Source organism: Excalfactoria chinensis, chromosome 3, assembly GCF_039878825.1.
Source record: "Excalfactoria chinensis isolate bCotChi1 chromosome 3, bCotChi1.hap2, whole genome shotgun sequence".
Lineage (NCBI taxonomy): Eukaryota > Metazoa > Chordata > Aves > Galliformes > Phasianidae > Excalfactoria > Excalfactoria chinensis.
The window spans coordinates 76,838,993-76,851,050 of record NC_092827.1 but is presented as its reverse complement, the minus strand read 5'-3'; the positions used below and the strand labels follow the sequence as shown (position 1 = coordinate 76,851,050).

The 12,058-nt window shown below is 47.0% G+C and overlaps 1 protein-coding gene across 2 annotated transcripts in view; it reads left to right on the top strand.

Moving 5' to 3' along the window:
- Positions 1 to 12,058, top strand: part of MDGA1 (MAM domain containing glycosylphosphatidylinositol anchor 1) — a 128,684-nt gene that overhangs the window by 78,671 nt on the left and 37,955 nt on the right. Inside the window, exons 9-10 of one of the 2 annotated variants that reach the window (XM_072332525.1) lie at positions 3,390 to 3,659; positions 7,008 to 7,159. In XM_072332525.1, the coding sequence (XP_072188626.1) occupies positions 3,390 to 3,659; positions 7,008 to 7,159 (422 nt within the window). The remainder of the gene's footprint in view (positions 1 to 3,389; positions 3,660 to 7,007; positions 7,160 to 12,058) is intronic. The other variant, XM_072332526.1, reaches the window with a different exon arrangement.

The window sequence follows — 12,058 nt, the reverse complement described above, 5'->3', positions numbered from 1 at the left end:
TTAGGGTGCCTGGCATGCTGGAGTAGGTTTCCTGTGTTGGTCTGATTTGATTTGTTCCTAACGAGCAGGTGAATGATTATGTTTTCTTCTGTTGCACAATAATTCTGCTGTGAAGGAAGGCTGCCCCGCCTGTTGTCTCACAGCAGCCGCATCTTAACAAGGTTGTTGGAGGAGCCTTGCTCCTTCATCGCTGCCTGCAGCAGCAGTGAGCTGCTTTCTTCACCCCCTCCATTGCTCCTCCTGCTGGCTGGCTCTTCAAGTGCTAAACTAAGTGCTGAGAGAAAACAGTAATCGCCTGTATTTGTTTGCCTTGTTTGCTGGGGGAATCCTTATGCCCTGTGTATAGAGAAGGCTGGTTGTTTTTTTACCTTCCCCTTGAAGCACAGCAGCCTGCTTCCTGGAATGTAACTGCTGTTTAGCAGAGCACTGGAGAGCAGGGAAACATGGGAAGGCTTTTGAGAAGCCTCTGTGCAAGGACCCTCCTTTGGAACCAGGGCAAAAACTGAGGCCGATTCCCAAGCATCCCAAAGAGCACTGTGACAGCTTCGTGAGCCAGATGCTGCTGTGTGGAGCAGATATCTCCCTTACAGCCAGAGTCATTTTGTAGGTTTCTCCTCGCAGACGGTCAGAGCGCCAGCTCGTTGAAACAAGCTCTCTTTTGTGCTTAAGCTGGAGATGATAAAACACCATTTGTTTATCTGCTAGGATGTGCAGTCTGGATCCCTGCCTTGGTGGTGGGCTTCCCCTTTATGGGTAGCCTACTCACAGAAGTGTGGGCTCCGCAGCAGGCATTGGAGGCCAGAACTGATCTCTGGCACTGAAATTGCTGTTGACTTTTGTTTCCTACCCTCAGCACTGCCCCTTGCCATGGTGCTGCATCTGTTGTGCTGATAGGATGACCTGCTTCAGCTCTCTCTACTGAGAACTCAGGAGCTTCAGTGCCATCAGCAGAGCTAGGGCTTGTTGGTTGTTACCTACTGCCAGAGGCGAGAAAATGTAATCAGTGTTTACTGTATAGGCACTTTCAGACATTCCCTTCACAAGGTGATAGCACAGTAGCATAGGTCTTGAGCCTGTCCCAGTGTAAATCGAGTAAATCCCATATCCTAGCTGAGGAAGATTAAACATTCTGCATCCTTGGCTGCCGTGCTGCTTCTGTGACCTCAGGAAGCAATTGGACTTTCTCAGCCCCAGGCCCTGCCACCGTGGGGCTCAGGGCACATCCTTCTGGGGAACACTTTGTCCTCTTTCAGACTCTTCCTGCTCTTCTGTCCCAGTTCATGCACAGGTGCTGCTCTCCCATTCCCCTTTCTCCCTCTCATGATGTGGATCATTTTGAGTACAACCAGAGCTGTTGTTTGGTTTTTTTTTAAGCCCTCCTTTTCCTTTTATTTCCCCCTTTTTTCCTTTTCTTTTTCTTTATTTTTTTCCTCCCCTCTGTCACCACCAGCTGGCTTTGATTATAATGTGAGACCCCACCATCTTCAATTAAGGAGCAGACGTGACCCAAGAAATGGGATAGCAGCTAGGGATAGAGATGACACATTCATGGCACTAGGTCTAATCAAACAACTTCTCACATAATTCTCACTGTGAGGTGGGAGACGTGTGAGCCAAAGGCAAGTCAGTGCTTGGAGCACCTGCTGAGACACATTGCTAGCAAAACCATCTGTAATGAGCTGACCACGCCACTCAGCACGGCGATGTGAGTTCAGTCAAGGGTTGCTTTTAATCCACTTAAGCACAGTAAAGGACCCAGAGGCTGAGAGCTGAGAACAGGTATCTAGAAAACAATCAGTCGCTGTTGACCATGGCTGCCAGGTAGAAGGGGTGTTTCTATGTTCCATGCTCAGAGATTTGACAGTGTCTGTAGGAAGGACAACGCTGCATAGCAGAGCTATGGGGTGGCAGCGGTGAGGATGGAGAAATCACTTTTATTACAGAGCTGTAGGAGAGTCTTGTTGGGGTGCGACTAGGGGAGGGGATGGGCTGCTGCACTGCAGCCCTCCAGGCACATCTATGTCTAAGATGAAGGGATGCTGTGAGACCTGCATACAGCTATGTTTTGGCACAGTGAGCTGTGTGCTGCGAGTCTGGGGGCTTGGCTGTGCTTGGCAGATCTATGGATGCTTAGAAGAGGCAGGTGTTTTTGTAGACAAGTACTGCAAAGAAGTCAGTGGAAGAACAGATACTTTGAACCCAGAGGTGAGTTGTGACAGTGCTGGAGCTGCTATAAACCTGCTCTCCCTCCTTTCCATTTGGGCTAACAGCTGTTTTGTTTTCAGGAAGCCTACCTCATTTTAGAGAGAGAGCTTCTGGTTATTCCCCCATGTCAGTGTTTTAATTAAGAGTTTATTGCAAGTGAAACGTGTCCGTCAGATATCTGCTGAGACTGAAATCTACTGCTATTGCATTAAATAAGAGGTTGACCTAAGCAATACTAATTCAGACTTTCTCCTTACTTTACCTCAACCATGCCCAAACTACGAGATTCCTATAAATTTTTCTAAGTGCCAAAGAACAAGACTTAACCTCCTTTGCTAAGGAGGTGTCCACATATCATTCTTGTGTTACTGGCAGGGAAGCTGACCCAGAGAGAAATGACTCACCTCACAACATCAGGGCTCTGTTGGCAGAGATGAGAATAGGACCCTGGGTCCCTGTAGCCAGTGTCTGATGTATTGTATTGATGTATTTGATGAGAGAGGCACTCCAACATCCCAGGGTGGTGGAGTCACCGTCCCTAGAGGTGTTGAAGAAACGTGTAGATGCGGTACTGAGGGACATAGTTTGCAGGGCATAGCAATGGTAGCTGGATGGTTGGACTAGATGATTCTAGCCTTTTCAAACCTTAATGATTCTGTGGTTTTATGATCACTTGAGGTCTATGTTCTGTGAGGACAGGCAATGTGCGTCTCTCCATTTGAACATGGTGTCTCTGATAGGCCTGTTAGTTGAACATGAGTACACTTGCTTGGGAGCGTACCTGCACACTGAAGGGCTTATGAGGGATGTGAGGAATAAGGACTGTGGTTGTTTTGATTAGGATCCCAGTGTTGAGGTCAAGCGGTGGTGAGTGGTGTTGCACTTCTCGTGTGATAAATCAGTGCTTGGTAGCTCCCCCAAGCAGTGTCACTGTAGGATGAGTACTTGCTAAAGGCCACACCTACCCAGTAAATGGGAATGAGGGAGTAGATGGCTCAAGCCCAGTCAGAAGGAGATGCCTGATGATTATTGCTGCTTTTTGTTTGGCAAAGATTGTCTCCTGCTAGATAATAAATATCCTCTCAGAGGCAATAGATCTCTTCAGAGGCAGCACTGTGGTGCCTGTACTGAGCATCGTCAGCTCTTCCTGATGACGTCGCTGTCTGTCTCTGTTTGGTCCCCAGTTCCACCAGTGGTGGAGCCAGCCTTCCAGGATGTGCGCCAGGGCATGGGGCGCAGCGTCACCCTGCGCTGCACCATGCTGAAGGGCAGCCCCATGAAGGTGGCCACCTCCGTCTGGCGCTTCAATGGGACCCTACTGGCACAGCCCCCAGTGGAGCAGCAGGACTACTCGGAGCTAAAAGTGGACAGTGTGAGCCGGGAGACCAGCGGCAGCTATGAGTGCAGCATCTCCAATGATGTGGGGGTTTCTGCCTGCCTCTTCCAGGTGTCTGGTAAGTCACAGAGCGCACAGCGCAGTGAGCTGTTAGATGGTGTGATGGCATTGGGTTCAAATGGGATGGCTTCTGTAAGCTAGCAGGACATCTTTCTCTATCATCCAGGCAGACCTTCAGGACCATATGGACTGGGGGCAGTTAGTGCAGCCTCTGCTGTATTTTAGCAGTATTTAGACGCTTGTCTGAAAGATGTAGGACTAAAACTCAAGGCAGTCATAAGCTTTCTAGCTTGGTCAAAGTATATTGTAGGTAAGTACTGACCAAAGGGGATAGAAAGGCTCTACGTGCCCCAGCAGTCTCCAAAAACATCAATTTTTTCCCTTTGAAACAAACAAACCAACCACATTATATATCCCTGTGCCTTCCTTAGGTCTCCAGGCAGACTTTGTATTATGATGCCTGAAAAGATAAACATAGTTTGAGCTGAATACTAGTACTAGTAGATTTGCTGCTTGGTTTTCTTTTTCCAGCATGCAGTGTCACTGGCTCCTAGCGCCTGCAACTGCAGAGAAGAGGAGCAGAATTATAGCAACTAAAACCACACATCTGCTCTAGCCTCTCTGGCTGATCATTAAATCTATTTTTCTCATGACCCCAGAATCGACTTGGGCACCAGATTCTAAATAAGCTCTCAAACGAGGTTCCCTTAATAAACTAAAAAATCAGCCAAAATATTTTTTTTTCAGCCTAGGGCCAATTTATAATACATGTCAAGAAAGGGCTGGGGAAAAAAAAGAAGAAAGAAGAAGAAGAGAATAATTTGCAAAGAGACCAGATTTTGAAGGAAGTCTTTCCCAGAGTATGGAAAAACTCAGCTATGCTATAATTCCAAGATGCTCTTGGGAATGAGGAAATGCAAATCATTTCTACATTTTGGGCCCTTCTTCAGGACCTTGCTCTCACTTTTTGGGATCCCCTGGACTTTGTCTGGTAGTTGATTTGGCTTTTAGAGCTCTCTACTATTTCTTCAAATGATTGTAAGTCTCATTTTGCTAGCTAAATGATGGCAGACTGTATCCCATAAGGAGCCATCCACTATGGGAAGCTTTGTCCATAGCAAGTTTAGGAATACTTCCAGGATCTGAATTTTGCTGGAAAAAATAAGTAGTACATAATGCCATTCTGTGCCAGGTCATGCCCCATGTGAAAAGATCTTCTTAACAGAGAGCAGTGGGCATCTCTACAGAGCCTGTGCCTGAAAAGCTGCAAGCATTTGTTTTTCTGCATCTTTCTTCTCCTTCCAAGGCATTGATAGCCGATGCTGGCTTTTCAGCTCCAGTCATCTCTGCCTGGGCAACTGCAAATCAATTGGACCTTCTGAACCTGTAAAGCAACCAGAAAAATAACGTGGTGGCTAGGCTACAGTACTTGAGCTCAAGACTGCTGGAGTTTTAATTCACATCTGCTACAACCTTCCTCTGTGAGCAGGAGGAACAGCAGTGTTTCTTTTTTGTTTCTGTTTCTTTCTTGTGAAAGATGGACCACAGACCTTCCTAGCTGATGGGCAGGCAGTGACTCACCTGTGACCATGAGGTGTTCAGATGTACTGGAAGCAGAATATATAACCATGACCAAGATGGATAGGTCTCTGTTGTGGGATTAGTTTCTTCTGTGCATGGGAGATTAGCTTTTCTGTGGTATTTTGGAAGGATGGCAAAACATCCAGTCCACACTCAGATCCCCTCCATACTGCTCATCACCTGCTCCCCACCATCTACCAGCAGAAAAATGCCCTGAAAGACTGAGTGAATAACCTTCAGCTCTTCCTGTCAGCTGGAGGAGAAAGACAAACTTTCTGGCAGTGGTAAAAGTTGCCAGAAAGGAAGTTCTAAAAGTATCTTGATGTACTTCCTTTCTATTAAAAGGATATTCTTTTAGCGTCTATTTCTATTTTAGAGTCAATTAATAAGGAATTAATATCATGCAAGATTATGATTATAATCAGTTCTGATTTTATTTCTGAATCCATTATGAAGCCTGACTTCCACAGTCAATACAAGTTGAATAAGCAGCAATTAGTCTCTGAGGTGGTTCTGAACTTCTTGCTTGTGCAAAAATTCAAGTCAATAAAAATAATAAGGAAAAAAAGACTTGGAAATAAACATCAATATTATCCATCTGAGTTCATAAAAAATAAAATGTTGAATCCTTTCGAGCCTAATTATAACCACACTGAATGGCAGGACGCAAGATTCGAGAGGCAAGGTGCAGCACAATACTTAGGAAGATGGTGGTGGGGCTTCTCTGCTTTCCTGCACTCCTCCCTGCCCATGTGTATGCAGGCCTGGATTAGACCAGGGCTGGAGATAAGCATGCCCTGTGCATTGTCCACCAGCCTTCGAGCCCTGCTGGGTACTGATTCAGGCCAGCAGTGGCTGGTGAAATGATAGGAAAACCCTTGTTCTCTGAACCATCCAATTTCTCCCCATCCCTGGAGGTGTTCAAGGCCAAGCTGGACTGGGCCCTGTGTACCCTGATCTAGTGATTGGCAACCCTGTCCGAGGCAAGGAGCTTGAGGATCCTTAAGGTTCCTTCCAACATAAGCCATGCTACAATTCTATTACTTTCTCCAGTACTTCTTCTGTGTTTCTTTTTCTCCTGCTTCAGTTTTTTTAGAGATGTGGGTTTAAAAAAGGCAACTCTGTCCCTGCAAAAGCTCTTGCTGTTTTCACCCTGGCTGAGGTCAACATCCCCTTTGCTGCAGAGTTGACAGCCGTGCTACAAAGAGGCTGGAGCACTGTGTTTTCAAGGCAGGGAAGATGCAGAAGAAGCAAGGTCTCCTTTTGAATGCCGTGGTCCCCTGTGAGATAAATAACACTTTACCTATGACCTACTGGCCGAATGATCTTTCCTCAGGGATTGTTAGTGAGAGATTAGCAGGAGACTCTGAAAAGCTGCAGATGAAACAGAAGAAATTCCAGTTTAAAGTTACCTCAATCTAAGCTACAAAAAGCAAGGCACAAAAGATTAGAGCTGGTTCCAGCTGGAGAACCGAAGCTGTTTCCACCTTTTCTGGTGTCAGTCATGCCCTACTGGTACTGCAGGTCTGTGAACCCTCCCAGTAGGTTAGAATGTGAAAGCAGAAGCAGTCTGCAAAAAAAAAGACGCCATGAACTGCTTTATGTGTCAGTGCAACAACAGTTGGAATATTGAAGGAATCTCTCATGCCAAAGGAAGTTGGTCAGTTGGGTGACCAGAGCTCTTTCACTCTTGCCAGATATCTTTGTAATTTATATTCCCCTTCCATCCCACTCTTTACTTTCTGTTATCTTAGCAGTTCTTTACTCAGGCCCATCCCCCAGTTGACCTGATTCCATAACACTTTCCTCCTGTGTTTTTCTTCAGCAAAAGCTTACAGCCCAGAATTTTACTACGACACTCCGAACCCCACCCTGAGCCAGAAGCAATCCAAGAATTACTCTTACATCTTGCAGTGGACGCAGAAGGAACCCGATGCTGTGGATCCTATCCTCAAGTATCGCCTAGAAGTCAGGCAGGTAAGGTTTGCTCCCCTGGTGCGTGCTTTTGAGGAGAGGACCTTGGGGGTTGTTACATCAGTGTCTCCCTGATGATTAAGAGTTGTAGTTGGTCTTGTCCCTCCCCTGCTGAATCAGAGACATGGGCTGAGTACACAGCTCAGTGTTCATTAAGTTAGGTACTGGGTACAGTTGGGATCTTTCAGAGCATTCCTGCCTCCCATCAGATAGCTAGTGCTCAGCATTCTGAAGGGAGGTTAATATGAACAAAAGTCCACAGTCATTAGTAGAATTTAGAGATTTCATAGGCCAAAGATTCAAGCAAGTAGGCTTCTACCCTCAACACTCGTGTGAAATAAAGGGAATGAGCTGAAGAGCTCTCCAGGCAGGAACTGCAGGAAAGTCAGTGTCGGTTTGTGTTGCAAAAGGGCTTTCATACTGTCACAGTAATGAAGCTATTGGGACTACATAAACTCCACAGGGAAAGAGAAGTGGGTTTCAAGGCTTGCTGAATCTGAAGAGAAATCACACCAGAGTATGGAAAGCGGGCTGAGAGGAGAACTGAGGGAAAGCTGAAGAGAGCACCGGTTGGAGAAGGACAAGGAAGAGTCTGATGTTTTAAAAAAGCATGTTAACCAGTAAGGATCGCCAGATACTTTCATCCAAGCTCAGCAAAGTGCCTGCATTCAATACATTTTAAAAATGGGGATGCTTCAAATTGCTGCTTCTTGCTGTTCAGTGGTAGCTGGGAAGCAAATGTGTTTTGTAAGGAGAAGTTTGTTTACTGCAGGTAGGAAATAAAATAATTTAAAAGATCCAGGTTTCTCTCTCCTCTAGTTCTGCACAGTAGGCTTCAGTTTTATGTCTCTGTTTGCTTGTGAGCTCTCTGGGGTGGGACAGCCTTTGTTTGTTCCTCATACAGCGCAGAACACATTGTCAGTGCTTAATAATAATACAGGACACAGGGGAGCCTCTAATAATGAAAGCAGTTTGTCACAGTACCCCTTCCCTGTTAGGCAAGTTTTGCTATTACCAGCACTGCAACTCCACAAACTAATTTGTGATTTTTATCTTTCTCCAGTGATGTTTTCTTCCTTTTGCACAGTGCCTAAAAGTAATCTTGGTTCTTGTCCTCATTGTGCTTCTAGCAAAAGGGTTTAAGTGAAAGAAAAGCCACATTTCTGCTTTAAGTTCTGACATAAAGGAAGCTGAGTGCCCGTGAAAGCCTAACCTTCTGTGTTTTTTTCATATCCCATTGGTTCCTGCTGCTGATGTTTCTTGTGCAGCGTCACTATATAATAATGACTAGTGAGAGGTGTGTTTTGGAGGACTACTATACCGTGACCCTGTTGGATCCCAATGTGATGTATGATCAGGCTCTGAGAAATCACTACAGGTCCCATCTTGGCGGCCTGGGTCTGAATAACAAATGACAGAGCAAGGAGGCAGCAGGGGAGCATCATTCCCATTCTGCTGAGCACAAGCAGGAAAGTCTGAGAATGATGTCCCAAGTATTGCCTGGCCCTCCTCCTGCAAAACCACTTGCATTGCATGGCAAGGTCTCCACACCTCCACGTGCTGAGGTTTCACTGAGCTCTCTGCTGTGCTGCCATCTCCCTGGTGTTTTCCTTGTGACATCTCCAATGGGCTTATAGCACTCTTGTCAATCCTCCTCTCTTTTCCCCTGCACCGTCACCTTCTTCCATGTCCTGCAGGCTTTGCTGCTTTGTCACATTCTTCCCCATACCAGGGCGTGTGAGCTGAACTTTGTGTCCTGCTGATCAATTGTCATACTGCAGAACATGGTGACTTACTGAATATAGCTGTAAAAAGCTCAAAAGCTTAAAAGCGTTGGCGTTTGAAGAGCTCTTAAGAAAGGGGATTTGTCTGCCTGAATGAGGAGCTACTGGTTGCCTGGGTACCCTCCTCACAGGATGCACTGGCTTCCAGACTTAAGGTGGCACAAAAGTCCTCCTAGAGAGCTGGTGTTGAAGTGGGATATTCTCCTCAGATTAAAAAAAACAACCAACCAAACAAACAAACAAACAAAAGAACCAGGCCTTACACACGGCCAGTCGTGATTGATTTATTGCCAGCATCAAATAGATGAGAGCTTACCCAGGCAGCCAGCCCATCTCTTCCAGCCCTGGGAGCTCCCAAGTCTCCACAGCCAAATGCTTGTCAGCATTATAAGGACAAATGTGAGCAGGACAACGTGTCACCTCAGTGCCTGCTGGATGGTGAGGGGCTGTCTGGGAGGGTTCTTAGCTTTTGTTTAGTTGGAGTCCAAAGGGCAACCAGCTGGAATGCCCACTGGTTGTAACATGCTTTGCTGGTTTTCCTCTTGCTCTTCCCCAGTTTGCTTGAAAAGCTCTTAGCATATGTAATGTGAAGATCCCTAAGTAGAAGGATGCTTTTCAAAGCACCTGGGAACCCTTGAATCCAATTTACTTGCAGCAGCTGCTGAAAATGGGGCTGGGTGGGGTTAAAAGTGCTGCTTATTAATTGGCTGGTGCTATGGCTCTTTGAGCTATCTCTCTTCAATGGCTTCCAAGGGCTGGTTGGGCATTCCTGCAGGGATTGCAAGCAGTCTGGAGGAATTTGTTTTCCTAAGCAATGCATGGGCTCTCAGCAAGACAGGCAAGTGCATTTCTATAGAAGCTGATTGTTCCCAGTCCTGCAGCAGAGGCTGAATAGCACAGCAGACGTACCAGTTCCAGTAGAATAAGAATTAACCTTAAATTAAAACCCAGTAAACAGCCTGACAGCTTGGAGCCACTGACCCAGGCAAAACACATATACTAGCATTGTAGAGCAAGTTTCTTGTAAAGCCTTTGTCTTTGCAAACAGGCTGTTACTTCCTGGAGTGTGTCAACTGGGTGGGCTAGGCAGCGGCATCGCATTGAGTGCTAATTCAGTGGGGAGCCTCACAGATATCTGTTGTGGAGGTTTGGGAGGTTTTCCCTTTCCTGCTCCAAGGCAACTGACCTAAACGCCAACCGCATTACCTCGCTGCAGCCAGTGATCTTAATGAGTTTGCAGCCTTAGGTCATTTGGTTCTGGGCAGATCCAGCAGGCTTTGGGGTGTTCATTTGGTTAGCTTTTTTCTTCTGTGTGCTCTCGCAGCATGGAAAGGCACTGAGGCACTGTGCTCCAACTAAAAATGTTTTTCATTGCTTGGGGATTCAAAGCAGCCTCCCCAAACCAGATCTTTGCTTAAAAAATAAAAAGCCTTTTAAGTTGCTTATTTCTCTCTGTGTATTTTATCCCCTCCCAGTGCTCTGCTCTAACATTAAAGAGAAATGAGAAGCCATCTAATATTGCAAGCAGGTCGCATCCTGGAGGAAAGATCTGAGCTGGGCTGGTGGTTACGGTTGCAGAGGATAGTGGCAGAATTATTGTGCACGTAATGAGTTGGAACCCATCTGTGACCTGAGGCTGCAGGAGAAAGAGGAAGGAGAAGGTATTGGTGCAGAAGGGGAATTTAATCTTTGTTGTACCCCTCAAGGAGACCCAAGGCTGCCATTGCCTCCATGCCTTCTGGTACGTGGACTCAGGCAGAGCGTGCCCAGCTTCACGCCTTCCTGCCTTCCCCTCAGCAGAGCAGACCCAGCCCCACCTGGCAGACAGAGCCCCACGATTTGCACTGGGCCAAGCCCCAGACCCATTTGCTAAATTAGCTCACTGAGTTGTCATTTCAGATTAATTCCCGTCGGGGAGACTGTCTTTAATGAGAGTGGCCCTGTGCGATGCCTGAGTAATTGTGCGGCCTCTCTTTGTTTGTACTTTCATCCCCCCGGTGTTGGATAAACATCCCCTGCTGTCTACAAACCTCATCTGGGCTGCGGAGCCGGCTGCCACTCGCCTCATCAGCCAGCCAGAGCGGCATTAATGAGAGCCACGGCCGTAGGGAGCCGGCTCACCGTGCGGGGAGGTGGCAGATAACAGAGCTGTTTGGACACACATAGGACAAGGACTTTAGCAGGGATTTAATGATTGTGATTAGAGCAGAAGGATAACTCCACTGATGGCCATTGCAACCCAGTGGGAGCGTTTTTACACCAAGGCCCAAAGTCTGTGGATCCATATCAGTTCCCTTCTGCTTCTGAGTTATTTGTTTGCTCTGCTTTTGAGAGAAGAGTATGCAGAGCTGCACACCTCTCCTGGGCCACCATAGATGAACCAGGTGGTGTGACTTAGAATGGAGAAGTGACCCATATGCCTGGCCCTATTCTTCTACATCAATCTCTAAATCAGAATAGTTAGCCCACAATGCTGTCTCGCCCTGCTCATGTACCACCACAGCTTGATGAACATGCGTACATGGCCCTTGGCACATGCAGAACCCAACCTAATGAACCTAGTTGCACCTTCCAGTGCCTGCAAGCAACACTGTGATCTTATAAACCACTGGTATGTGCAGCTAGGGTAGAGAAAGCTTCCAAAGCAAGGTCATCCTCCCAGCCTTGTGCTCACGGGTGGCAAGAACATCCATGTGGGGCCAAACCAAGAGGCTGTCTCTTCCCGTCTTCAGCTATATCCCGTGACTGGAGGAAAATACAGAAGCAAGACAGGCACGTTCAGAATTGCTTTATCTGCATTATAAGCCCCAAGTCAGGAAGGGTTCTGAACATGGCAGATGGCACTCCTTGTGGCAGCCCAGCCCTGTGCTGTGGGAGGGGAATGAAAACCCTCATCTGCTGATGCAGCCATGGCTTCAGGTGAAGCGGCTTGAGAGACGGAGCAGTTGGCACCTCGGGGGGTTGCCTGAGGGCTACAGAAGAAGGAAGCTCTGCTTAAGGCAGGCAGGGGTGACCAAACTCATTTTACAAACAAATGGGCTAGCATTTTGCTGGCACCTGGGGACTGCACACTGTCTGTGCAATGCTGCCATCACCACGGTAACAGTGGAAGATAGGG